Raw genomic sequence first — 27,600 nt, forward strand, 5'->3', positions numbered from 1 at the left:
TAAGCCCGTATTTCATCTTTCTTGTCGACGCTTCTACCAACCATTTTTACTACAGTGGTCAATGACTGCGTGTATTCAAATGGCAAATTTTATGTCTTACACTTAGTCTAACATGTACATTTATACACCGTTATGTAGGTATTGAATAACCCTATACAGGTAGGTATTGGTTTTTATCGTGCCCCACGTGGATATCGAGCTAGAGGACAATAAGCAATTCATATCGAACACACCCCGTAGAATAGCTAGACTATTATGCAGATAGTCGAGTTAAAAGTACAATCTCTATCGCATACACAGGGTTTTTTATTTGACCTAGTAACCAAGTTATTGACCTCAAATAACTCATTCAAACTCGATCTAGACTTCATCAAAGCCATCATTCAAACCGATATTCATGAAGATCAATTAAAAAAAACCTTTGTCGCATACAGGAGGTTTTTCTTTGATTTGACCTAGTGACCTAGTTTAAGACCTCGGATGACTCATTTTCAAACTTTGTCTAGATTTTTTAAGAGAATCTTTCTGACCAAAATTCATGACAATCAGTTGTAAAATACCGATTCAGTTGCATACACAAGCTAAATGTTGACAGACAACTGACAATAGACAGACAGGCAGACGCCGGACATACAGCGATCACAATAACTCATACATGAACATTACTCAGTGGAGCTAAACACAAGAAAGTAGATCAGTCAAGGTCACAGTCAAAAGACCCCTAATTGCTTGGAGTATTCGGGTAATTTTAATTAAACAGTCTAGGAAAAACGATCTGATAATTTTTGAAGAATTCATGTTACCTAAATAACTCATATAACAAGCTAACCCGGGCGGGGCATCTTTTAATCTCAGGGGCATAATTTGAACAATCTTGTTAAAAGTCCACTAGGCAATTCCACCTACTAAATATCAAAGGTTCAAGCCTTGAAATTTCAAACAAGAAGATTTGTCCCTACATAACATACCAAATATCAAAAATTTAGGCCAAATTTTAAAAGTTTTGCTCTACATAATAATTATTTGTCAAAACTGAGACACTTCGAGGAAGGGCCTTTTTTCATCACAGGGTTATAATTTGAACAATTGTGGTAGAGAACCACAAAACAATGCTACATACCAAATATCAAAGGCCTAAGTCTTGTTGTTTTAGGCAAGGAGATTTTTAATGTTTTTTTATCCTATATAAGTCTATGTAAACCTTGTGACCCAAGGGCGAGGACTCTTTTCTCCCAATGAGCAATATTTGAACAGTCTTCATAAGATGATGTCACATGCCAAATGTCAAGGATCTACGCATTGCAGATTTATACAAGAAGATTTCTGAGTTTTGCACGGAATTCAATGCCTTGAACAATTTTGAAAGGGATCATTAATGTGAAAGTGGTATAAATATGCCTAGAGGTTTTTAAGAAGATTATTTTAGAAATGTTTGACGGGCACACGACGGAATACGCACGACCCACGACGGACATTGAGCAATCACAAGAACTAACCATGGGCCTTTGGCTCAAATGAGCTATAACGCATTCAGTCAGGTTAACAGAGAACACAACCAAACATTTTGTTAACACTGCATGCAGAGTTTTTAATTGTGATTAATTTGACCGTTACCACTGACTCATAAACTAAGAATGTATTAAAGGTAAGAGCTTTTTACCTTAAAACATAATCATACAGTATTTTAAGAACTGTTGACAAGAATTTTTGCTGTTCCTGTTTAATGACATTTTTATATTTCCTTCTGCTTGCAGAAAATATGATATTTGTATGTTTGTGTTTTCTCACGTGAACACGTAGGCTAATATAGCCCTGTCCAGGGTATTTTTTAGCATATTTCTTTTCCATCTTCTCTTTCATCAGCTCTAAAATTGATAGTAACAAGAGAACGAAACTGCTTAATACATTTCTCAAGAAACTATACTGCCGTGTCAATATAGTGTTCTATAGTCCTTTCAATCATACGTAAACATTTGCTAAGTCTCAAGAAGGAGTTTGACTCTCAGTTGAGTTGCGCTCAAACCATGAACATTTGAATGAGCATTCGATAACAATATGTACATAAAAATTGCACTTACGCAAATTTCTTCCTTGCCCAGGACTTCCATTTATAGTTAATCACCAACTGAACAATTGGATGGCTTACAACTTCCTGTAACAAAATATATAAATATATTATACTGGTGACGAAAAGGATTGCTACTTTTCATTTATTCGTACAATTCATTGTCGTTAAATAAATGCTGCTTAGTACATGATCGTAAACGTATTTGTTATTTCATGTGTGTATTGGAACTGTAATCGATTAAGGTGTTAATTTTTAAATGTAAATTTGGTTAGTATTCCAATCTATTTTGTTCATTTATAGTTATTTTTCAATTTAAGTTTACCTTGAAGCCCTTCTCCGCTATATTTTGGAAACCAGTGCGATGTCTGTAGTTGAAATCACTTGCATCGGGCATTCTACCTTTGTCATCTTCTATCAAAGGTTTAATATCATACCAACCATAATCTTTAACAGGCTTTTTCAGACTATCGAAAACAACCCGTATCGTCTCCTTAACAATAAAATAAGATAAGATGTAAGGATAGATTTCTCGGAAATACAGAGCACTAAAATACTCAGAGCCAAACATTTGCTCACAAGTATGCCCACAACAAAAAAAAAGCTGTGACAGAATAATTACAGACAGGATGCTTCAATTAGCAAACAGATTTTAATCAAAATAAAAGTAAAGGGGAAAGGGTAATGGGTAAAAAGAGATTGGAAAGGAGGCTGAAGGGGAATATAGAACAAGAATAAATATACAAAGGGAATGCTTTGTTCCTTAATGACAGAGACAATACACTGTAAACCACAATAGGACAGACAATCATGTACCATAGATAAACACACACACACAACCACAAGCAACTATCTAACATAGATAAACTTACTAACAACTTACTTAAAGATAAAACACCACTGTATGGCACAGTTTTAGACACATAGGCATACCAAAGCACACATATTAGCAGGAAAATACAATCGTAGGATTCCAGTAGCCAACATTTTTAACAAACATGGTGCATATTTATATTAACAGTGTCTAATAAATTTGGAAATACATATACAAAGAAAATAGCGTTACCGTAAAGTAGCAATTACTATTAAGCAAATCTTCGTTTAAGTCCAACTCTTTTTCCACTTGGTCCTTATTCTCGTCTTCCTCCCATAATAGTCCAAATAATATTCGTAATCTGAAAGAAAATAAATATATTTAAATAAAATGTGTCTGCATTGAATGTTTTTGCACTACCTTAAGACTCCAATTGATACACAATGGATGGCCAAAAGTACACTCTTCCGTTTTCTTTTCTATCCCGGCTTTCATGATAAAGAACTATGATTTGCGATTGAAAATTCGTACATGTCGAAAATGCTGGAAAAAGTCATTTTGCACGTGCAGCCCGTGCCTTAAATAGAGTTAATCGAATTTGACTTATCTTTACACCAGTGACATCTCAGCTGCGTCAAAAAAGTAGTCGTGTTATGCATTTAACACAGTCCAGTGCGATTTTTAAAATATAAGGGTCATTAGGGTGGTAACTTTTCAATGACGCTGAGTATATTTATTTGTTTAGCTCCAAATGTCTGTATAAGGGTCCAATTGATCCCATTTAAATGAAAAGGAAGAAGAACTTAAGATGAAGCCATATACCATGTTTGATGAAGATCCATCCAGCGGTTCATGAGAAGAAGTATTTTAAAGGTATTTCATTTTAGACCTAGCGGAGACAATAATGGGTCAAGCGCCCCTTTCGAAATTTTAAATAAGGCCTTACAATGACCACACTGGCCATAGCTTTATCAGATCAAGTGGTTCCAACGTTGTTTGAGCGGTGAATTTTACGCCGATCAGATGGAGAAATATGGCTGATACTACAAATTTCCGGTATTGTAAGTATGATTTAAAGGAATTTCTACCTGTTAAAAAACGAATCAAATGAAAACGATGGGTGCATCTGGAGCGCAAATGTGTCTATGTTTTAGCACATGTATCCATTTAGCTGAGATTTGTGCCGTTTATTCAAACACTTCTGTACAGTACGGCGGGGGAAGGAGATTTTTGACAGTTTTTGACAATATCGCATCAAATATAGTGTTAATCGGGAACAAGTAACTGTTAAAACGCTTTTTATGTAAAGGGCTACCTCTTAAAATAAAGCGTGTGTATTTTCATAGAATTATTCAGGGTTATTTCTGAAAAATCGGCCGAAAACCTAATGCAACGCCGTTTCGAGTGGGTCGCTATGCAACGCAATCAAGTGGATACCGTTCTGTGTCTTACTTGCGAAGTCTTACCCTTCTTAAAAACAGTCATTAAAGCATAACAATGAATAAATTTAGTGAGTTTTATAGCATTATAATGATCCCGCCATTTCTAATATATTGTACTTTTACATTTTTATGTTAGCTTAACATTTAACATATTTTTGTGTAAATTGTTAAAAAAACATCAACACAAAAACATAAAGCAAGGATGAACATCGAACAATATCATTAAGTAAATAATAGTAATAGTTCGTAAAAACAAGAACCATTTTACGGATATTTCTCCTCCACGAATTGTACTGAACTGCATACCAAAAGCAGGTTGACTCTTTACATCAGTATAGTTACAGTTGGTTACTTTTTAGTCCCTTAAAACCATTACATTGCGATTTCATTACTGACTTGTTGTGCATTTAAGCTGTTCATACAAAATAAATAAAATTTGGTCCATGATAAAAGTATTGATCAGTTGTTTATATTTATTTTCATTCATATTATTGGTGTAGCGTTCATTTATTTTCAGAGAGATAAATCACAGAGAACGTTAAAATTGGCCAGGGAAAAGACTTTATTTGTCCTCCATAAAACAGAAACGACGTAATAAACCTCTATGGTCGCCGTTCAAAAATGAAAATACAAATGAAATACAGACACCAATGAAAGAAAATAAACCGGACCAGCAATACTAATAGAGACGTGTCATCAAGCAAACGATTAAGAGCATTTTCTCCATGTCCTCAAAGTGAATAAACACACACACACACACACGCACGCACGCACGCACGCACGCACGCACACACACAAACAAAACAAAAACAAAAAACAACAAAAAAACCAAACAAAAAAAAAACGAAAAGACTGCTAACTCCAACTTCAAGCACCAAAATATCAAGAAAAAAAACCTGTTCACAATAAGGTATCAAAAGAAAGAGTTTTATGAGATGAAATGTTTGAAGAATTAACAGAGGAAGATACAGATCTTTTAGACATTGCAAGCGACAAGGCTGTCCTTAGACAACTTTCTGAAGCAAAAGATACATTATTTTTACAATATTTCTAACTCTTATCAAATCGAATAAGTACCCGTTGACAAACATCACTTTTCTTCTTTGGTTAACAGTTAAATAGTACAACTGTGGCACATCTCTATTAGTATTGCTGGTCCGGTTTATTTTCTTTCATTGGTGTCTGTATTTCATTTGTATTTTCATTTTTGAACGGGACCATAGAGGTTTATTACGTCGTTTCTGTTTTATGGAGGACAAATAAAATATTGTCTTTTCCCTGGCCAATTTTAACGTTCTCTGTGATTTATTTCTCTGAAAATAAATGAACGCTACCACAGGAATATGAATGAAAATCTGACAAACAACTGATTAATACTTTTATCATGGCCCAAATTTTATTTATTTTGTATGAACAGCTTAAATGCACAACAAATTAGTAATGAAATCGCAATGTATTGATTTTAAGGGACTAAAAAAGTAACCAACTGTAACTATACTGATTTAAAGAGTCAACCCGATTTTGGTATGCTGTTCAGTACCATTCGTGGAGGAGACAGATATCCGTGAACTGGTTCTTGTTTTTACGAACGATTACTATTATTTACTTAATGATATTGTTCGATGTACAATATATTAGAAATGGCGGGATCAGTATAATGCTATAAAACTCACTAAATTTATTCACTGTTAGGCTTTAATGACTGTTTTTAAGACGGATAAGACTTCGCAAGTAAGACACAGAACGGTATCCACTTGATTGCGTTGCATAACGACCCACTCGAAATGGCGTTTCATTAGGTTTTCGGCCGATTCTTAGAAATAACCCTGAATAATTCTATGAAAATACACACGCTTTGTTTTATGAGGTAGCCCTTTACATAAAAAGTGTTTTAACAGTTACTTGTTCCCAATTAACACTATATTTGATGCGATATTGTTAAAAACTGTCAAAAAATCTCCTTCCCCCGCCGGACTGTACAGAAGTGTTTGAATAAACGGCACAAATCTCAGCTAAATGGACATATGTGCTAAAACATAGACACATTTGCGCTCCAGATGCACCCATCGTTTTCATTTGATTAGTTATTTAACAGGTAGAAATTTCTTAAAATCATACTTAAATACCGGAAATTTGTAGTATCGGCCATATTTCTCCATCTGATCGGCGTAAAATTCACCGCTCAAACAACGTTGGAACCACTTGATCTGATAAAGCTATGGCCAGTGTGATGACGCTACAGACCGAGTTGGATGAAGATCAATCAATCAGTTTTCAAGATACGAATTATATGACCCAGGGAAGTGTCTACGTTTTCAGTATCTTGAACAATGAAATGGGCTCTATTGCTAAGGTGACTATGTCTAAGATTAGCTGACAAACGAAGTAGAATCGTATAGCTGGTGAGACCAAAATATCTCGTATATAAAATTTCCCTCTGATTACTTTGCCTAATTGATTTGTGCACAAATGTTTTTTATTATTATTTAAATTATGAGCTAGATAATTTCAGGGATCTGGCTAATCACTTAATGTTTCAAACTAACACTCTTCAAATAATAAGGATTTGCACAAACTCCTATAGGCTGAAGGCTCCTCAAGTCCTCTTAATTGAAGTTGCAGCTCTATATGATTGCCCTGACTCCTTCACACCGAGTTTCAATACTGATTTTCTTTGTAAAATGTACGAATAGAAGGGGGATTGACCCATAATGCCCCTCTGCCAGGCTATGGGTCCGTGCATGTAAATAATGGAGTTATTCCATACGGCTAACAGGAAACTTGTCGCATCATGATATCATAGATCTGAAATTGGCAGATACTTCAGAAAAAATTTCCATCTTACTAGTAGCATTGTATGTTTATCATTAAAACGCAACTGTCGTATAAAGTGTCAGACAGAAACGGAATTTTTACCTGGAATTGAAAATACAATGTTCCACCAAATAATAATCGCGCGTAATCATTTATTTTTCAAGCAAAACGAATATGCTTCCATCTAGATTTCAGTCTTTGATACCAAGTATGTGGACAGAGTAGATGTAAAAAAGACTGAAGTTTTGACTTTCGTGATATCACATCTTCGGACGTTCAAAACTTCACTTCATACGACAAAAAGGCCTATCTAGTATAACCGATACCGCTGGGGGACGTCTTTGACTTACTTGATATTACATAGAAAACATTAGTAGCAACGCCTGATATAAATAACATACACGCATATCGGTGACGTGTTCCCCAAAATATATATGAGAGACGTTGAAAGGGAAGGTTGAAATCTAAAACTCTCTAATGGCTATTCTCAGCGCTACGTGCTCAAATGAGCTAGGAACGCACATCGAAAGTTAAGCAATTTAAACTTGAATGGATTTAAACGTGTAGATGACATACACCTATTGTTACAGTGGTACCAATAAATATCGACATGATGCGTATTTGAAGAAAACAAAACGGAAATGTTAAAATAGTATAGGCTTACTCAAGTGGCTTCATACTTCTGGCAATAAGAGCACTCATGCTATCAGACTTTTTCCTCTTTATTGCAAGACCTAATGCTGTTTCTCCCGACTTATCCTTAGTTAGTCCGTTCATTCCATATCCAAGCAGCGTTGCAGCAACCATCTCGTATTGATGTTCAACTGCACAGTGAAGTAAAGTCTGTTCTGTTCTAACCACTATTACCTCATTTAGATTCTTTCCTGCACTTATGATTACATTTAATACCTGAAATAGAATAAAGATATAGTTTGCTTACTAAAATATCTAAGATATGTAGCCAATAAGATTTGACTATGAACACAATGCCGCAACTGGACTGTTGTGATGGAGTTGGTCGTCCAAACCGGAGGTCGTGGGTCTCAATCACACTTCACTTCTGCTGACACCAGTAAAAGCGTACTTTAGAGTAATAAGCTTCAAGTTTTCGTCATAATCAATATTATATAGTATAAACTAACTCTTACGATACTAAAGCAAAAACGTGTTCCGTCAAATTTTAAACCACGGTCTCTTTAAACAAAGGTCATATCGCATAGTCATAGCGATCTAAATATCATTTAAGCCATCTGAGTAAATTGTTTTTGGTTCATATGACGAAAATGACATTGATAATTTCAAAGAAAATTATATGCATCAGAACAGACTGTCCTTGATTAATATAGAACGATTTTACAAACACGCCAGCTCTCTTTAACACTAGCTGACTCAATCCATGCTCCCTCAAGTGGAGAACGTAGGAATTTGTCTAATACCTTCCATCTTTGAATACGCCTGTGAGGCAAATGACCTATTCAGTCTGCCACGGAAGCCTCTTTAGCAGAGAGAATCGATGTTTAAAACATCTAACCAATCATAATAGGACTATAAAATAACTTGAAAATGGTCCTTATTAGTTTGAGGTGTTTGAAACAAAAGGCATTATTATACTAAGTAACAGTCAAATCTACGGCACAAGTCATTTGGTATACTCTTATTATATATCTGGTATATTCAAATTCTTGTAGCGCCAAAGAATATATTCTGACGACCGCCCTACTGCATTGACATAAATTACAGGATTGTTTACTTTTGTTAAGAGAATCAGAAGACGTAATCAGTCTGGGATTTTTATACTGTAATCCAAGGGCAATTAACTTACTGAGCATTTATCCGACTCGAATAAGAAGATATGAGAGTTAAGCTTCCAATGAATTTTAACTGAATTCCAGTCACAGATTGCTTTGAAATACTCCAGAAAAGTTTGACGCTTTAGTTTACTTATGTTAAATAAACAAAGGGCAATAACCCAGTAAAATTCTCCGACCGCAACATTAAGATATCAAGCTAAATTCTCCAAGGACGTAAAAAAAGGCTTTTCAAATTAGATATATGAATTTTTAGTTGTTTGAATCAGTCAAATTAATAAAAAATGCAGTGTTTTAATACTTGTATTACAATTTTCGTGTTTATATAAACTAAGTAGGGCATAATCAGTTAATAGCCGTGACAATTTTCCCTTGGACTCTTTGTTTGATTCAGAAAGGGTGCGTAGGATGATTTCGTGGATGATTCAATACACTGTCCCAAATATACCATTTCAAATTTTAGTAAATCCAAGTATTGAAAATTTTCTGCTGGAAAATTTTAAAATAGCATCAATGTGAAACATGGTAAGGCAGCATTGTCTCTCCCAGTATCCGTACATTTCCCAAAACTTAGACCTGGCCTTTAAATCAAATCCCCATTTTTTTTAAAAATAAAACAATGAATAAAAAAAAAAACTTAAAGACAAGTTGCAAAATTTAACTTTGGTTTGACCCACGATAGATTTGTTATGGCTGCGCAAGTAAGAGCTAATAAATCAGAACAAAATTTAACGGTATTGATTGGCAAGTGTTTGTCTATGTGTAAACAAAGGTCAAATTTCATACCTCTTGCTCTGGGTTCTTGAACAAAGAAACAATTGTTTCCTCCTCGAGATAATTATTCAATTCATTCATTATGGAAACTGACAATCTGAAAGACGAATATTTCTGATAATAATTACCATACAAGTTGCAAAAAAAGACGCATAATTATAAAATCGCATAGATATTTATCCAAATGAAGTCTCCTTACATAGAAAAGCCAATCAGTAAAATACAACCAAAATTATTACATGGTGTTTTAAGACACAAGTATTAAATAAAACTGTTTTATTACAATGTGCTTGATACTAACGCATATACATACATAAGGTAGTAGACTAAGTCTATGAAGTCTATTCTCTAGCATAATTATGATAAATAAATCACAAAAAAAAAAACGATTGCATTAATTAGGAATTGTATCTGGAAAAAAATCCTGTCCCCCACCCCCTCCCTTTCTCTTTCTCTCTCTTTATAAATACATCGGAGTTATGCCTAGCTTACACGTTTCACGTCTTTTTTTTCTACAGTGTAACACAGTTATTCTTCTATTTTCTTAAAACTATGCTGAAAAGATATTGACTGAATAAGTTTGCAGACACATTTATACAGGAAGGGCCTAAATTGCCCACCTGAAAACTCGTAGTGGGTCTTTAAACGGATAAAAGTGTAAATTCATTCTAAAATAAGGTGATCCCAAAGCATTACCGATCGATTAAGGAAAAGCGATAAACACGAGAAAATGACCACACATGCCAATATGAGAAAATATGAGACAATACAAAAAAAAAAATCATTCATCTCTTTTCAATGTATTAACTTCAAAGAAACTTTGTACGGCTATCGATTTATGTGTTTTTTACCTCTCTATTTTTGGGATTTTTTATATCACTACGTCAGTAAATTTATATATTTTGTTTTCTACCATTGGACAAAACATTTAAACAAATTGATTTGGTTTGCTTTTATAGATATTTTTAAGTACATTAGAATACTATTTTGAATGTTTTAAACGGTGTTCTAACATACATTTCAGCCGCGCCTTAAAAAAAACCAACATATTTCTTTTTGTGACCAGCATGGATCCAGATCAACCTGTACACCCGCGAAGTCTAGTTAGGATCCATGATTTTTTTCTTTTTTCTTTTTGCTTTTACATCCTGTTGTAATTAAGAGAAACCATTGGCGAACAGCTCGGATCCTTACAAAACTGCTCAGATTCTCAGGCTGGTCTGGATCTAGGCTGGTCGCAAACGCACTATGTCAGTTTTCTTATGGTTCTGTTCATTTTTCTACTGATCATATTGAAAGCTAATGATGATTAAGTAATTTAAAAGACTTGCAAAATTGTTGCAGTCATAAAAAGTCGTAGAAGAACAGACGTAGCGATCCAGTAGTAACATTGTTTGACTACAAAACCAGGGGTCGTGTGTTTCAGCTCCCGCTCCTTCGACTAAACATTACTGACAACGGGATAAAAAACCCATGTATGGTGCTTTGCATTTGACACGCTAAAGAACCAGAGAAGTTTCTGGAAATGAGTGTCTTCTGTATCTTGCACAATCCTCCAATTATCATTATAAACAATTTTATGGAGGAGTTGCCAATATTGATTACCGGGGGAGACTATCAATAAAAATACATAGAAACAAAAAGCCTCCGAGTCTAAGGGTTTGATATTGTGTTGTAACATTTTGATTTACATTGGAATTAGAAATAAATTATACCGGCATTTCATCAACAAATGTATTATTTGTTCGCATGATACTGTTTTTACTTGTGCGACGACGACCAGCAGACCAAAAGTAACGCTTTGTTAGAAATGATGGCAAGGGTATTAGATAATTATTTTAATTTGTTGCCCTATCTCTTTAAATTTTCCGGGAGATTTGTATAGCGTCTAAGGAGCAAACAATGAACAAGACGATGAATACACATTTGAAAGAAATCTGTCTGACATTCAAAGCCCCATGCAATGTAAATGATACCTTTATACAAATGAGGTGTATTCATTTTAGAACACAATATTCAGGGTAAAAGACATTAATGTGTTGCACCGTGAGAAAACCAACATAGTGCATTCGAGGCCAGCCTGGATCCTGACAAGCATGAGCGTCCGGGCAGCAGTCTGGTCAAGTTCCATGCTGATCGCTTTCAAAGCATATTGCAGTTGGAGAAATCTTCAGCGAAAAGCATAGATCCTGACCAGTATTTGCGTGCGCAGACTGATTTTGATCAATGCTGGTCGCAAATGCACTATGTTGGTTTTCTCATTGTGCGGCTCAAACTGTAATTTAATTCTTGTGCAGGTTTGCCTCCAAATATAAAGAAAGATTTTCCAACAATGTTTATGTATTACTGACTTATAAATGCTTTGATTTAGTTTAAGTGTTTCATATTTTGTAATTTATCATTAAATACGTACTCTGTGGAAATTATTAATTGACAAACCAGTTCCTTATCGCTGAAAATCAGTATAGAATTTGTCGGATCATTTTGTCATGTACAGAAATTATTGATTCTATGGTACGCAGACAATGTATTATTCATGACTTACTAAGATATGCTGTCAATTTTAAACTACTTCATCTTGGCAATACATGTAGAGTCACTGGACCTATGCTCGCCCAGGCACATGCTCGCCCATTTTTTAATTTGACGCCAGATTGTGTAATAAGAATGCAAACTTTTATCAGACGTGTTGTTTATTTTTGAACCCACTTTCTGTCCTCACTTTTGAAGAGCTTCCGGTTCCGGTCAAGGTCGATAGCAGACGAAAATAAAAGGGAAAGTGAAACCAGAAGTGAAAGTGGCCAAAAAGAAACATGACTTAAAATAAATATTTTCAAAAACACTGGTTAAAAACTGTTGCAAAACTAAAGGTTAAACATAGTATGAACTTTTTAGGCAGTTTATTTCAAACTATCAGACCAAATAATGATTGTATATCAGCAAATATTCGTGGACTCCGGGCTGTCAAAATTGTTTTCGAAATGCTGCTTCCAGGGCAAAAACAATTACAGACAATTTTACCATCATCTTTTACATCTAGTTTATTTAAATGTAATTAAAAATATGTTGTTTATGCATTTTTGTGATTCGTCTGCACCCTACCCATAACTTCTAGGCAAGAATGCTGCATCATTAGTTTTTACAGTAAATACGTTTTGATAACTTCTATTGTATAACTATCATGCTTTTTGCGGGAGTAAATCTGTTGTTGAGAATACTGATAGATTAGACTAAATGTTTATCTTGTCATTTAATACATAAATGGTTTTCTTTTAAAAGTATACCACTGGGCGAGCATGGGTCCTGTCCACTTTGAAAAACGATAGAAAAAGTATAGTGGTGTTATGCCCAATTTTCAAAGTCCCGGATGTAAGTGTTTACTAAAAATTGGGTCATTTGAATGGGGCAATGCCTGGGTAGAACTGACGAGGCAAAGAAGTTGATACAATAAAAATATTGCAATTTTAATGCCTTTTCTGGGCGAGGACTGGTCCAGTCAGTCTATACCTGTACAAAATATTAGATAATGTTTTTCAAATATGCGCTATTTAGAATATTGTGTCGTCTAGCGTGCTGTAATGTATTACAACGGAAAAATGTGCTATTTTTATAGGTTATTAACTTCGTATGTGGATACATGCACGAGTTCTCCTATAGTCACGCAATATTATCCGCGGTAGAACGCGTGCATATATCCACATACAAAGTTCATAACCTTTTTATTACATATCCAATATAAGATGATTACTTTATATCTGAATTATTGTTCTGTAACGAAAGACAGGAAAGTACAAAAAGTAAATTATCCGAAAATGCAATAAACAAATCAAACTGATGCGCATTATTATTTTCCAATAGAATGACGTCAATCTGTTTTCGCAACGTGGACGGACCCAATGGACGTCATGCGATTTTTTCAATTACAAAGTTAATAAAACATTCCACGTCCAATATGAAAGCGTTCCACGACATGATATTGTAAAATATTGCATGATTGCGGTCCAATGAAACCCAATGGAAAACTAGAAGATGCTTTTGTAAAAAAACCGCATGTCTCCCCAAATGCAGTCGTATAGGCAAACAGTCAATAGGGGTCAGGAGCGAAGGTCAAAGAGACACTGATGGTTGTCTTCAATAGGGATCATCTACTTGGCATGTCCACTCATCCCGCTAAGTTTCAACACTCTTGGCCTAATGGTTCTCAAGTCACTGTTCAGCCTCCTGTGACCTTGACCTTTGATCAAGTGTCCCCACAAAAATAGGAGTCATCTACTCTGCATGTCCAATCATCCTATTACGTTTCAACATTCTAGGTCAAGTGGTTCTCAAATTATTGATCGGAAATTGTTTTCCATGTTCAGGCCGCTATGACCTTGACCTTTAACAGAGTGACCCCAAAATCGATAAGGGTAATCTACTCTGCATGTTCAATCATCCTATGAAGTTTCAACATTCTGGATCAAGAGATTCTCAAGTTATTGATCGGAAATGGTTATCAATGTTCAAGTCCCTGTGACCTTGACCTTTAACGGAATGACCCCCAAAACAATAGGGGACATTCACTCTGCATGACCAATTATCCTATGAAGTTTCAACATTCTGGGTCGAGTGGTTCTCAAGTTACTGACCGGAAACGGTTTTCCATGTTCAGGCCCTCGTGACTTTGACCTTTAACAGAGTAACCCCAAAATTAATTAGATCATTTACTCTGCATGTCCAAATATCTTATGAAGTTTTAACTTTCTGGGTCGAGAGGTTCTCAAGTTATTTATCGGAAACGGTTTTCTATGTTCAGGCCCCTGTGACCTTGACCTTTAACAAAGTGACTACAAAATCAAAAGGGATCATTTACTCTGCAGGATTAATCATATTATTAAGTTTCAACATTCTGAGTCAAGTGGTTCTCATGTTACTGACCGGAAATGGTTTTCAATGTTCAGGTCCTTATGACCTTGACCTTTAACAAAGTGATCCCAAAATCAATAGGGTTCATTTACTTTGCATGACCAACCATCCTATAAAGTTTTAACATTCTGGTTCAAGTGGTACTCAAGTTATTAAACAGAAATGGTTTTCAATGTTCAGGCTCCTGTGACCTTGACCTTTAACGGAGGGCTCCTAAAAACAATAGGGGTCATCTACTCTACATGACCGATCATCCTATGAAGTTTCAACATTCTTGGTCGAGTGGTTCTCTAGTTATTGATCGGAAATTGTTTTCAATGTTCAGGCTCCTGTGACCTTGACCTTTGATTGAGTGACCCAAAAATCAATAGGGTCGTCTACTCCAGCAGCCCTACAACCCTATGAAGTTTGAAGGTTCTAAATCAAATGGTTCTCCAGTTATTGATCGGAAATGAAGTGTGACGTACGGACGGGCAGACGGACGGGCAGGGCAAAAACAATATGTCTCCCCCAGAGGGGGGCAGACATAATAATTTTAGGTATGTAATAAAGAATAAAATACGTCGCATAGCGTGTTGTAATATACTACTGAAAATGCGCTATTTAGAATAATATATACTTTAACAAAATCAAAAATACAATAATGTCATTTTTTACATTTTACGACAGCTACTTAATAGTCAGTTAAGAGTCATGACTTTTTTTTTGCTTTGAAGGAACGTGTACAATACAATTTAGTAATATTTAGATAGATACGGAATCCTGTTGGGGCCATTTATAATGTCGCCGTCGCGTTTGTGGGGTCGACACACGACAACGCGAAGTGACATAGCGACATTACGAAGTGACACCCGACAAATGCAAACGACGGCGACAATTCCAAACGACAATGTCGCGACATCCACTTTAAAATGTCGCCTTTCAAAAGCACGATATATCACGATGTCACTTCGCATTGTCGAGCGTCGTATTGCATTGTCGCTATGTCACTTTGTAATGTCGCGATGTCACTTTGTGTTGTCATGTGTCGACCCTGCAAACGCGACGGCGACATTATCAAACGACATGCGATAATCACAAACGACGCTCGACAACGCAAAGCGACATTTTCCAATAGTCGTATCGTATGTCGCGTGTCGCAGATTCTGGTGAGGGTCGACGCGCGACAATTCCAAACGATTCACGACACGCGAAGTGACACTCGACAATACGAACACAAGATATTTTAATGAAATAACTTTTTTATAGATTAAATTCAAACAACGCTAAACGGATATGTAACATATAATTTTACCTAAGCTTTCGTACGCTCTAGGTGCGTTTTGTACAGTGCCCCTAAAGTGACATGTTACGCACTCTTTTTCCACTTTGGTAATGTGAGACTTTTTTTATTTCGTTTAAAAGAAATCATTTCGTTTTAAAGAAATCATTTCGTTTTAACGAAGTAACTATTTCGTTTTAACGAAATAACTATTTCGTTTAAATGAAATAACTAATTCGTTTAAACGAAATAACTAATTCGTTTAAATGAAATGATTTCGTTTAAACGAAATAACTAATTCGTTTAAACGAAACGATTTCGTTTAAACACGAAATCAAACGAAATAGTTATTTCGTTTAAACGAAATGATTTAGTTTAAACGAAATGATTTCGTTTAAACGAAATAAAAAAGTCTCACATTACCTAAGTGGAAAAAAAGTGCGTAACATGTCACTTTAGGGGCACCGTAGTTTTGCTACTACCTGTAACTTTTTGTTACAAAATCAACACGATTTGGTCAGGCCTGCCACGACTTTCATCATGTTCTCTCAAGTTCACTTACGTTTATCACGATACGCCATCACATTTTGTCACGTCCTATTTAGATCCCTCTCGTCATCAAGTTCTATTTAGCTCTCCCACGATTTATGGCCATAATTTGATCAAAACTGTCATGTTTCGAGCACGACTGGAGTATAATTTCGAGACATAGACCATCCTCTTATTCTCTCCAGAGATTCCAAAGAAATGCAGACAAGAGATGAAGAAGCTGTCGATTTGGCAAGTTTTGTTTATGCCTATAGAGCTACTCGTTGGCAGCAACAACAAGGGACGGAACAGGACAGGACAGAAGAGAGAAGAAGGTGACGAAGAAACAGAAGGCCTAGGGCCTGCAAGGTGAGAGCAGGATTAAGTGTTAAGCGAACGCACCAATTGGGATAATACTCTCCATTTCTCAACACAGAGCTCAGGCGCAAAGATTTTGGTTCCTACTTCAACTGTGGAAGGATGCCTCCAGATCTTTTTGAACTTAAGGAATCGTGTTTCCAGGTTCACCAAGATCCCCTACGATGGAGCATCAATGTCTGAATGTCGAAGATTTTGTCACAATCCATACGATCATCACGATTCCACCAAGCTCCCTCAAGATCACCACGATTCGATACCACGACGCCCATGCTCACTTCACGCAAATCGTGGACATCGTGGATATCGTGGCTAAGTGTAAACGTAGCATTAACAAATCAATTTTTAATAAGATGTCAAATAATGTTGTACTAAGCATAGTAGAATAACTGTTAAATGTATAATATTACGGAAACAATGTTGCTTGTTTTAGTAGAATTATATGCATTTTTCAAGTAAAAATCAAGCTTAAATAGATGTGCATGTATAAAGAATGGAGGAAATTATAGCTTTTAACCCAACACACCAAACTCTTCCTGTTACCAGTAAAAAATAATAAGTTTCCAAATATGACTTTTCTTATTTTGACTGGGGCAGTCTTTTTAAAAACGCCAAACTGCAAGCAAGAGTTGCTTCCCTTCTACTACAGAAATGTCTATTTTCAGGTAAGGGAGATCATTGCGCAGAAGATTGAAAAAATATCTGTTATTTTATTCGTCCGATTTCTTTATTTTTAAAGCATCAGCTTCAAATACTTATGTGGCATTATCGTTAATTTAACACATCTAAATGCACAGCAACCGAAATTGCTTTTATAGAACACCCGCCCAAAACACACTATAAGCAGTATAAGATGCGCATAATACCACTTTAAAGAGATTTTTTTTTCTTTTTTTTTTGCCGGAAATACTTATCTAAGACCCCTAAAACACGCTCAGAACTCAGCATTTATGTTTATGCTTTAAAGACGTTTTTGATATTATCTAGGCGGAGGACCCACGTGTCATCCTGACATTTATATTTCGAGTTAAAGAATTCAACATTTTCGTGCATTGAAAAATCTCAGTGGACTATCCCTCCGACAACACTAATAGATACATTAAAAAAACAAAACGATTACTGCGTTGGAAGCCTCGCTTGAGGCCCCTCTCCCATGCCTTAGTTGTGTATAATATTATACTAAAACTACATCTCGGGAGGGGAACTACGAGCATCCTTTGTGTGTAATGTAAAATGAGCACTGCCCCTAATGTAGAAAAAAACTACCAAAATACGTTTTATTCTATGATCCTTATCACATAATATGTACACTTGCAGCGCATTTTGTCGCTGCCAAAACTCGCCCGAATTTTGGACAGTGACTACCAAATTTGTTGCTCTTTTTTTAGGTGTAAAGCTATATAAAATATAATTTACTTTGTCCAAAGATCATTCAGTGTGGTTGTTCTTCCTCAGTTTCAGCAACTGTCACCTCTGATATAGGATTCTGTAAATGACATTAATGGAGAAAATAAAATTTCTGTTGTTTTTTAGTATTATTTACTGGCAGAGGATCTTATCAGCTAGTAAGCAACATTATACTTAATTTCGCCTCGGTGTTCCACGCAGTGGGTTCAAGTTTGGATATATATATATATATATATCGTAAAATGACTCCACACGCTCGCTTAGTTTTTCTAAAATTTTAATATAAATGTGACTTTTATACTAAAATTTAAGAAAAACTAAGAGAGCGTGTGAAGTCATTTTATAATTTTACGATATTTTGTTCCCGTTCCGGGTTCGTTTTTTTTTTTCGTTTAGTTGTTAATTAATTAATTAATTAATTAATTAATTGTTAATTAATTCGCTGGTTAAGTTTGTCAGGCATTCTTATATATAAAGAATGCCTGACAAACTTAACCAGACACTGGAATAAAGTCTTAAGTTTATTACATTAGATGACGAAACTAGAATATCCTTAAACATTGATTTATATGAAATAACATTTAAGTGTGATTAGATATTTCTTTATTAACAATAGAGCTAGAGACATTAGTGTTTACAGAGCCAATTTATCGACCATGGAAACAATATTGTTTGAAAATTACATTACTGATAAACACGTAAATAAGATGTATGAAATATTTACCTGGCTAAAGTGCTGGTACTGTATCCACTTCTAACATAATAACTAATTTTTACATAATGTATTTCCTCTTTCAGTCTACTTGAACGTAGCTGTATAGTATTAACGTTAACACTTTCTGTCTTAACAAAGGTAATTCAAATATTTATAGATATATTTTAATTTCCTTTCAAATCAATAAAAGAAACGTATGATCCTGTATTAGTCGCAACTTAACCGCGACGGATGACCTTCGGCTGATTATTCATATCGATTATTTCATTGTGGGAACCAGGGGTGATTGCGGTAGCAGTGTGTATTTAAGTTTATGAATGCAAAGAGATCAAAGCGTTTTACATACACTCCTTTTCAATATTAGTTTTGTCTCATTATGTACCATCGGGGTGAAGTTGCGTCCACTATACTATAAAATAAATCTACATAGCCTGTAAATCAATAAGTCTTTTGTCAAGCAATGAATAACGAAAATAAGAGTGGTTATGAGGTACGGCGATATGTTTAGGACATAAATGTATTTCATCGTTATCTGATTTTAGCCAAATTTAATATGGTGATCTATCAATTTTCTTTTTGTTTTAAGTTAGGTAGAAATTACCAAATGTATGTGCAGAGTTTGATTTAATTCTATTAATGTGAAACTTGATAAAATAACAGATATATCAACTTAAGCCCGACAAAACATTAAAAAATACTCATTGGGTCTTCTAAACATGTATTCTTCTTTTACAAAATCAATTTATTTTGATTTCTCTGAGCATGTTTCCACTAAAATCTGGTTAACATCATTTTTGGTTGCGGGTTTATCCCGTTACCAAAGTTAAGTGTATTTCTGACAATCATGTAGCATCTTTATTTGATTCCAAATCACACCCAAAGGATATGATCATGCGCTACACAAAGTAGTTCCATTCATGAAAAATCCGAATGAATTATCAATGATCAAGTAGTTCTTATTTATCCTCTATATCCATTCCTTTGGCCATTTAGATTAAATAAGACCTGGCAATGATAAGGTATTCCAGCCTATGGTTACATCACTGACTTCCAGCTGTTCATGTAAGGTCAAGCAGAGTTCATCTTAGTTAAGAGGCACATTAGTATTTGTTTGTTATACATGTATATTTAAAGATTGGCATTTAAAATGAAAATAAATCTAGCAAAACCCGCTACCACCAGACATCTCAAGGCTTTGATTAAAGTTATGATATGCCTAATGCAGCAATTCGCCGAAACTCGACTCATTTGCAGCATGCGAATAGTCGAAATTTGAAGTTCACTGTAATGTAAATAGATGATATTACATAAGTGTCTTTTCATATTGAATTTATTAAACGAGTTGAATAAAATGATAAAATGCGAGGCTCTGCCGAGATGAAAATATTACACTTCAGAAAGATCATTTTTCTTGTAACATGCACAAGAAACTATGCATTATTTTGACCAACAGTTTCATACGAGTATGTAATAGATCATCAGTGTTTACGCAAGGCCTACACTCACCAGAAAATGAAACGTTACTGATTTTAGGACTCAATAAGTTAGTATTTATTTTCATCGATGACACCACGATGCCCTCCAAAAGATAGTGCCTTATTTTGTTACGGAAAATAGGTTCTTTGAGTTGAACATATAGAAATGCAAAAATTTGCTACTTACTTCAAATTATTTTCATAAAAAGTCATTCTACATACAAATAAATAGTTGGGCAGAACATCTGTGAAAGTTACACATAGTTATAAAATTATTAAATATTGGTTGAAAATTGTACAAACGCCAGAAAACAAATATATTAGGATGGTATATAATATGTTAAAAGCTGATTTTGAAACTGATCACCGAAAAGTGAATTGGTGTTCTATGGTCAAAAACTTACTATGTACGCTTGGATTTTATGAAGCGTGGTTGGAACAAAATGCTGGTGATGTAGATTTATTTTTAAATTTAGTTACTAATAGACAAAGATTAACAGATCAGTTTATTCAAAATTGGCATAGTAGATTAAATGATTCCAGTAGAGTTTTGTTTTACAAAAGTATTGCGTCTTTTAATTTTCAAACATATTTAGACTCCTTTTCAGTAAATAAATTTTGTCAAGCATTAGCTAGGTTAAGAGTTTCTTCGCATAAGTTACAAATCGAGTCTGGAAGATGGATAAAACCAATACGTATTCCTGTAAATGAAAGAAAATGTTGCATTTGTAATGTGCTTGAAGATGAATTTCATTTTGTAATTGAATGTCCATTATACAATGATTTACGAAAACAATTCATACCGTCTTACTTTTGGAAAATACCAAACATGATGAAGTTTATAGATCTGATTAAGTCTGAAAAAAGAATTGTGATAAAGAATTTAGGAATGTATGTTCACAATGCATTTACCGTAAGAAACTAATATATGTTTAGACGTTAGGGCTAGAAATTGTTGTAAACATGTTTATATTTATATATCTTGTAAGTTATGTAATTACGTTAGATGTTTTGGTTGTATGGAAATATTACTCCGGTTGCAAAGACTTAGTCATATCGTTTTAAATGTATGTTATTACTTCATTGTCTCTGTGAGACACATCCCTTAAGGATTGATTATACGTATGAGAATAGCCAACATGTTAACCTTTATGTCTTTCGTTTTCGATAAAGGTCGACTGTAGTTGGAGTACTATTCTCATTACACGCTAGATACACCTGTTACGTCATATTAGAATTACGTATTTTCCTGTTCCTTTTTAATTTAATAATTTTCTATAAACGTATTAGTATATAACACTTTGTACTGATATGAATGTAACCTTCTCCGACATGCAGTGTATGATATATGTATGTATTATGTATTTGCATTTTTCACTGTTCGTCATACATGTATTGAACTGTTGTCCTCATGGGCTTATGAGCCTAATGGATCTAATAAATAAAACTTGAAACTTATTAAAGTATAAAACCGACGGTGAAATTTACACATCTTTGTAAACTTTAATTTAACTGAAAAGATATTAATGCGAAAATCAGCAAAATCATGAAATTGTCTCAAAATGTCAGCACCCTTGACAGATTCTTCAAATGAAAAGAAATGCAAAATGTTTAACTTTAACGCATAAGACGAAGACTGAAGTTAAACAGTAGGTTTTAAGAACATCAACTACCTCATACAACTAAATAACTGTCATAGAAACGTTTCCGAAAATTTGTTACGGAACATATAAAAAAGTCAAAAATACTAAATATTTTTAGAACTGTAACAGAACTTTGCAATAGGCATACTGTGTGTAATAACAAAAGGCATTTAGTTCACATAACTTTCCACCTTAGGATTCATATTTTCAGTTTGTATCACCATTATCTACAAATATACTTTTCTACCATCATACTCTTCCAAAATGTCAGTTTTTAATAAAAAGAAATGTAAAACAGCAATTCTATACAACATCTCAAATTAAACGCCATTTATATACATGTATAACATTTCTTTGACTGTAATTCGCACAAACACGGCTTTTTATTTTGTTACGGAACATAACGTTACGGAAAATAGGTGTTACGGAAGCAAATAAAAACTCTTTTATTTTCTTATATAATAAAGAAAGATGAACTTACTGTTGTGAGAGATTATGTTTCGAAGCATTCTCTGTACAAGGTTTATCGTTCCCATTCCAATCTCACATTTGGCCGCTCAGTTTTTATAATAGTAGCATTATGGAAGCATAGCAGTTGGCAGTTACTTGCGGAGAACAGGTTTGTACTGGTACAGAATCCAGGAATACCGGTTAGGTTAACTGCAGTTACGTGACTGAAATACTGTTGAAAAACGGCGTTAAACCAGAAACAAACAAATATAATACTTGAAATGCGACATTTCCAATTCTGACTTTGGATGGCTTCAAAGAGTTTATTTCTTTTGGCAAGCCTATTCTTGGAATTTTACTGATGGTTTTAACCTTTTACACATTAAAAGCACTTTCAAAACGATTATTTAATTGTAATCATCTTACGTTAGATCGTTACGGTACCATAGATGTGTATTGGCGACATCGATACAAAGAGATATTACTACCAAAATACCAATGTCTGATGGGAAACACGATTCATTGTATCATGATAAATAAAGGTACTGTTAAAAAGTTATAACACCAATACAAAATGATGCCGTAAAATGAAAACTAGCCTTTTTAGTTCGTAAATTAGCTTGGCGACATGTTTTCTTTTCTTTCTTTTTTTGCAATATTTGGCAATTTTAAAATCTACTCGTGGATGCTAAGTGTGAAACAAGATACCAAAAACATGTTTTAAGTAATTGTCCATATTTTGCTGGTATAAGTTTAAGCCAAAGTTCACATTTTTGTGCTAGAACATTTTGAAAAATATTACTGAAAACTCGGCGACAATTTTTCCAATATAAATCAATTTTGGGAGAATGGCTGGATGATGCCCTAAAATGTGTTTTTATACAGAGAAGGTCTATATCTCTAGGCATACTTTTCATTTTCCTTTAAAAAATAAGTTTAAATTTATTTTTGTATTTTTTCTTCATAGACCGTAATGCTAAATAAAATCGCGTCGCTTCTTGTATGTAAACAATTTGGCGGCGTCCTGCAATACTTCTTTAGAGGACAACTCAAAATTATCGACGTTTAAATGTATTAGAAAATAAAACACGGACCATGTTCACATTGTATTAATATAAAAGTTTCATTGTTGTGTTATCACTTCAAATAAATATTGTTAATAAAAGATGATACGGGGAACAATTGGCAACTTCTAGTGTTACAGAGTAATTTAAACATATTTTGATGTTTGAGTATTAATCGTTAGTAGATCTAAATGTTTTAAAGAGCTTCCCTAAATTTGGGTTGATTACTCGTAAGCGGAAAAAGGTAGAATCTCTTACCCTTTCACATACACAGCTTAATTTACCCTCGTGCGTATGCGTTATGAAATGATTTTATTTGTTAAAGTACTTAAATATAACTTGCCTACCTGCACATTTAGAAAAAAGATATAGTTGGTTCGGGTCTGGTCGGCCGTCGGCAGTAACCGGCCACTGGGCAGAAACACTCTTCATTTACGCCGTTAATTTGCGCAAATACGGAAGTTTTCAGTCCGCCATTTATTAAAATTTGAAAAAAAAAACGCTATTCAGTACGTTTTCAGTATTTTAGTGACAAATTTAATTTTAGCAGCAGTAACTTATCTATATTTAACATTTGACATGTATAATTTATTAAAATTTCAAGGTCAAACAAAATGTGTGTGTGTGTGTGTGTGTTCGGGTTTAACGTCTTTTTCAACAATTTTTCAGTCATATAAACGACGGAAAAAACAAAATGTAGTTTCGAGGAATTGAGTTTAAAATAGTATTAATCAATGTCATATAATTTATGTTCTTAAACGCTTGATGGCGGATGAAAATGTTTCAAATCTATTTTTAGAGTGGTAGAGGAAGGCCGACGAAATTTTTACAATTTTTGTCAACTCTGACACTTGAACAAACCATCATTTAAGAGAAAAAAGTACTTTAAATATTATTATGATATTTATAATAAAATGTTATATACCGATATACATGTATAAATAATTATTTAATAAGAAGAAATCACGCATTAAAGATCCCACTTAATTTGCCCTATAGCTAATTAATGTTCATTGGCATCCATCAAGTTTATAATTCGTTCGTCGATTATCAATTTGTCAATTTGCAGGTTGAAAAAAAAAAACGCTAGAAATTTTCAGACTGGATTCACATGCTTTCCAAGAGCAGTGTTGTTTCAAGACTTCGGGACAACTCTAATTCTAAAAAAATATTTCATTATCACAGAACCACTTTCCCTTCACCCAGTTGCCCGGGGGCCTTTTTTTCCACTATCAAAAGCAGGCAAGTTGCCATTGTGTCAGTGTGACGTACGTTTAACCCAACAATCCGGTGTTTCAGAGTTTACTAGGCATGTGTTGTATTTGTGTGAAATTGTGTTGAATGATGAACATGTAACATCATTTGAGTATGTCTGTTGTTGATTAGGTTTTTCAGATTTTAGGAATGTAGAAAAGGAACAGAAGTTTCACATAGAACATGGTCACTATCTTAAATATCTTAAATTATTAAGGTTACTGACCATGCTACTTCTGTTAGGTCTACTTTGTCTACATTCTTAAATTCTGAAATTGATCCGGCACTGATTTTAAAGGATTTACAGCATGTAACATGTTCCTGCGAATTTATGTCGTAGATATATTTCAAATGAATTTTGAGTGCTTGATTAAACAATTCGATCTATTACGTTTTCTATCAAAACTGCATTATCTTTTTAAACAGAACAGAACAGAACAGAACAAATCTTTTATTTTTTAGACTTGAGCTTAAGCTCCTCATCCTTAAACAAATAAATATATATAGCAAGGTCACACATATACATATGTATATATATCAAACATCAATACAATACAGATAATTGATTAAACGAGATTGACATTATGATAATTAAAGAAAATATCAGTTGTGCGTATATCAAAGTACACAAACAATTATGAAAGCTAAAACTTTATATATATATATATATCAAAAGATAGACTCGCGGTTGTGATTCTTACATACAGGAGTCTGAATATATATTTTAACCGTAATAGTTATACTTTAAAGAACTTCACAATATGTTACTTCTTATTTTTAAAGCACAGTTTATAAAACAAGCTAATCTGTTTAAGGTCTATACATTCTTTGATGAAAACAATTCAACAAGTTTAAATACACTAGGACGATCAAAATAATACTTATCAATATATCGTTTTCGAACATTTTTATACTTTTTACATTTCAGAATGAAGTGAAACTCATCCTCAATATCATTTGATCCGCAAATTTCACAACGTCTTTCACTTGTATCAAGTCTATTTTGACTGTATCTCCCAGTTCAATGCGCAGTTTATGTGCAGACAGTCTAAACTTTGTAAGCCATAGAAGGTGTTCAGGTAGTGTTCGAACTTGCAATATTGGCCTTTTTCATGGATTTTTATTGGTTTTCGACCTAGTTCGAGCCTCTATGACCATAGCATATAATTATATGTTACATGGATGTGTAGCTGGGGGTCCTTGCTACATTTTAAGACCATTCCTAAGTTCCTGGGTTAGCCCTAGAGGTCAGGCCAAGCCATAGAAGGTGTTCAGATAGTTCTCGAACATGTAATATTGGCCATTTTTATTGGTTTTCGACCTGGTTCGAGCCTCTATGACCATATCATATAACTATATGATACATGAATGTGTAGCTGGGGGTCCTTGCTACAGTTTGAGACCATTCCCAAGTTCCCGGGGTCAGGCCAAGCCATAGAAGGTGTTCAGGTAGTTATGTTATGAAATTAAGGAAAAATGCAAAATGGGGTACTTTAAACTGTTTGTTGTGAACTCATTAATTAATATAAACTGATAATTTATATATATACGTAGAGGCAATACATAGCGCTTTCCAACAATGTAAAATATATTAATACTGGAGTGTCTGTCTGTCCGTACGAGATTCCGTGTTTTTTTTTACAAAGATCAATGGTCTCTTACAGACAGACGGACACACCTAAAATTATATATGTTAAATTGTCGCATTTTTGCCGACTTTACCCAAAGTTCGGTGTTTTTCACAAAGATCAATAGTCCCGTACAGACAGACGGACACATCTAAAGTTATATATGTTACATTGTTGGAAAGCCCTAACTATTGCCTAAACGTAGATATATAAATAATAATTTAATATTAAATAATAAGCTCAAAACGTGCATTTGAAAATACCCCCTTTTCGCATTTTTGCCGACTTTACGCAAAGTTCCGTGTTTTTCACAAAGATCAATGGTCTCGTACGGACGGACAGACACTCCGTTATAAAGTTATATTACATTGTTGGAAAGATCTAAGTATTGCCTACACGTACATATAAAAATTATAATTTAATATTGAAAAATGAGCTCCCAAGATGCAGTTAAAATCAACACATTTTTGCATTTAAAAGGTCGGAAAAGTGCCGAATTTGGTTCCCAGATTGCCCGTACGGACAGACAAACACACTGAATTTTAATAAAATAAATGCAATATGTATTCGAAATATTGACCTTAAACGGACGAAATGGCGGTATTTTGACCAGTCAGAGGGGTGCCTATGTATAAGCCGAACCGACCCTAAGGTTCGAGCCAGGAACCTGTGTAATACATTTAATCTCTAGGTATTGATTAAAACTCGAGATTCAAGTATTCTTTAGCTAAGTAAATGCTCAAATTGAGTCTATATTTAAGTCAGAAGTAAGTGGAAAATTTAAAAAAAAAGCTAAATTTTTAACGGTTTTTCGGGTCCCCTGACCCAACCTTAAGTCCCTAGGCTTATAAGTGGTATCAATCGAAAGGTCTTGATGATATCTACACAACTAAACAGTTATCCGATCTTAAACGACTCCAGGATAAAATCTATTGTCCATAAAAGGAAGAGGGACTTATCACACTTGAAGTCTAACAAAATGTCGTCTGGAAAATTGTCACCATTTCCTTATATGGCAGGGGATGACTTGAGTAAATCAGGATTTCTGCCGTACGTCTGTACGCAGCTTTTGAGACCAAGATATATTTAAAATTGGTCTATAAATAATTTCACACCAAAGGTTCTTCCGATCTAGTGAACTTTTGTTGTGAGCAATATGTACCCTTGGATAGTGG

The 27,600-nt window shown here is 34.4% G+C and overlaps 1 protein-coding gene across 1 annotated transcript; it reads right to left on the bottom strand.

The window, feature by feature from the left end:
* Positions 1–3,089: 3,089 nt before the first annotated feature.
* On the bottom strand, positions 3,090–9,798 carry LOC123562139 (uncharacterized). Its single transcript, XM_053525352.1, has 3 exons — positions 9,730–9,798; positions 7,800–8,044; positions 3,090–3,240 (listed from the first exon to the last, which is right to left on the bottom strand). The coding sequence occupies exons 1-3, from the start codon at positions 9,796–9,798 to the stop codon at positions 3,090–3,092; spliced, it is 465 nt and encodes a 154-aa protein (XP_053381327.1).
* Between the last annotated feature and the right edge of the window lie 17,802 nt (positions 9,799–27,600).

Source organism: Mercenaria mercenaria, chromosome 2 (assembly GCF_021730395.1).
Source record: "Mercenaria mercenaria strain notata chromosome 2, MADL_Memer_1, whole genome shotgun sequence".
In the NCBI taxonomy this organism is placed as follows: domain Eukaryota; kingdom Metazoa; phylum Mollusca; class Bivalvia; order Venerida; family Veneridae; genus Mercenaria; species Mercenaria mercenaria.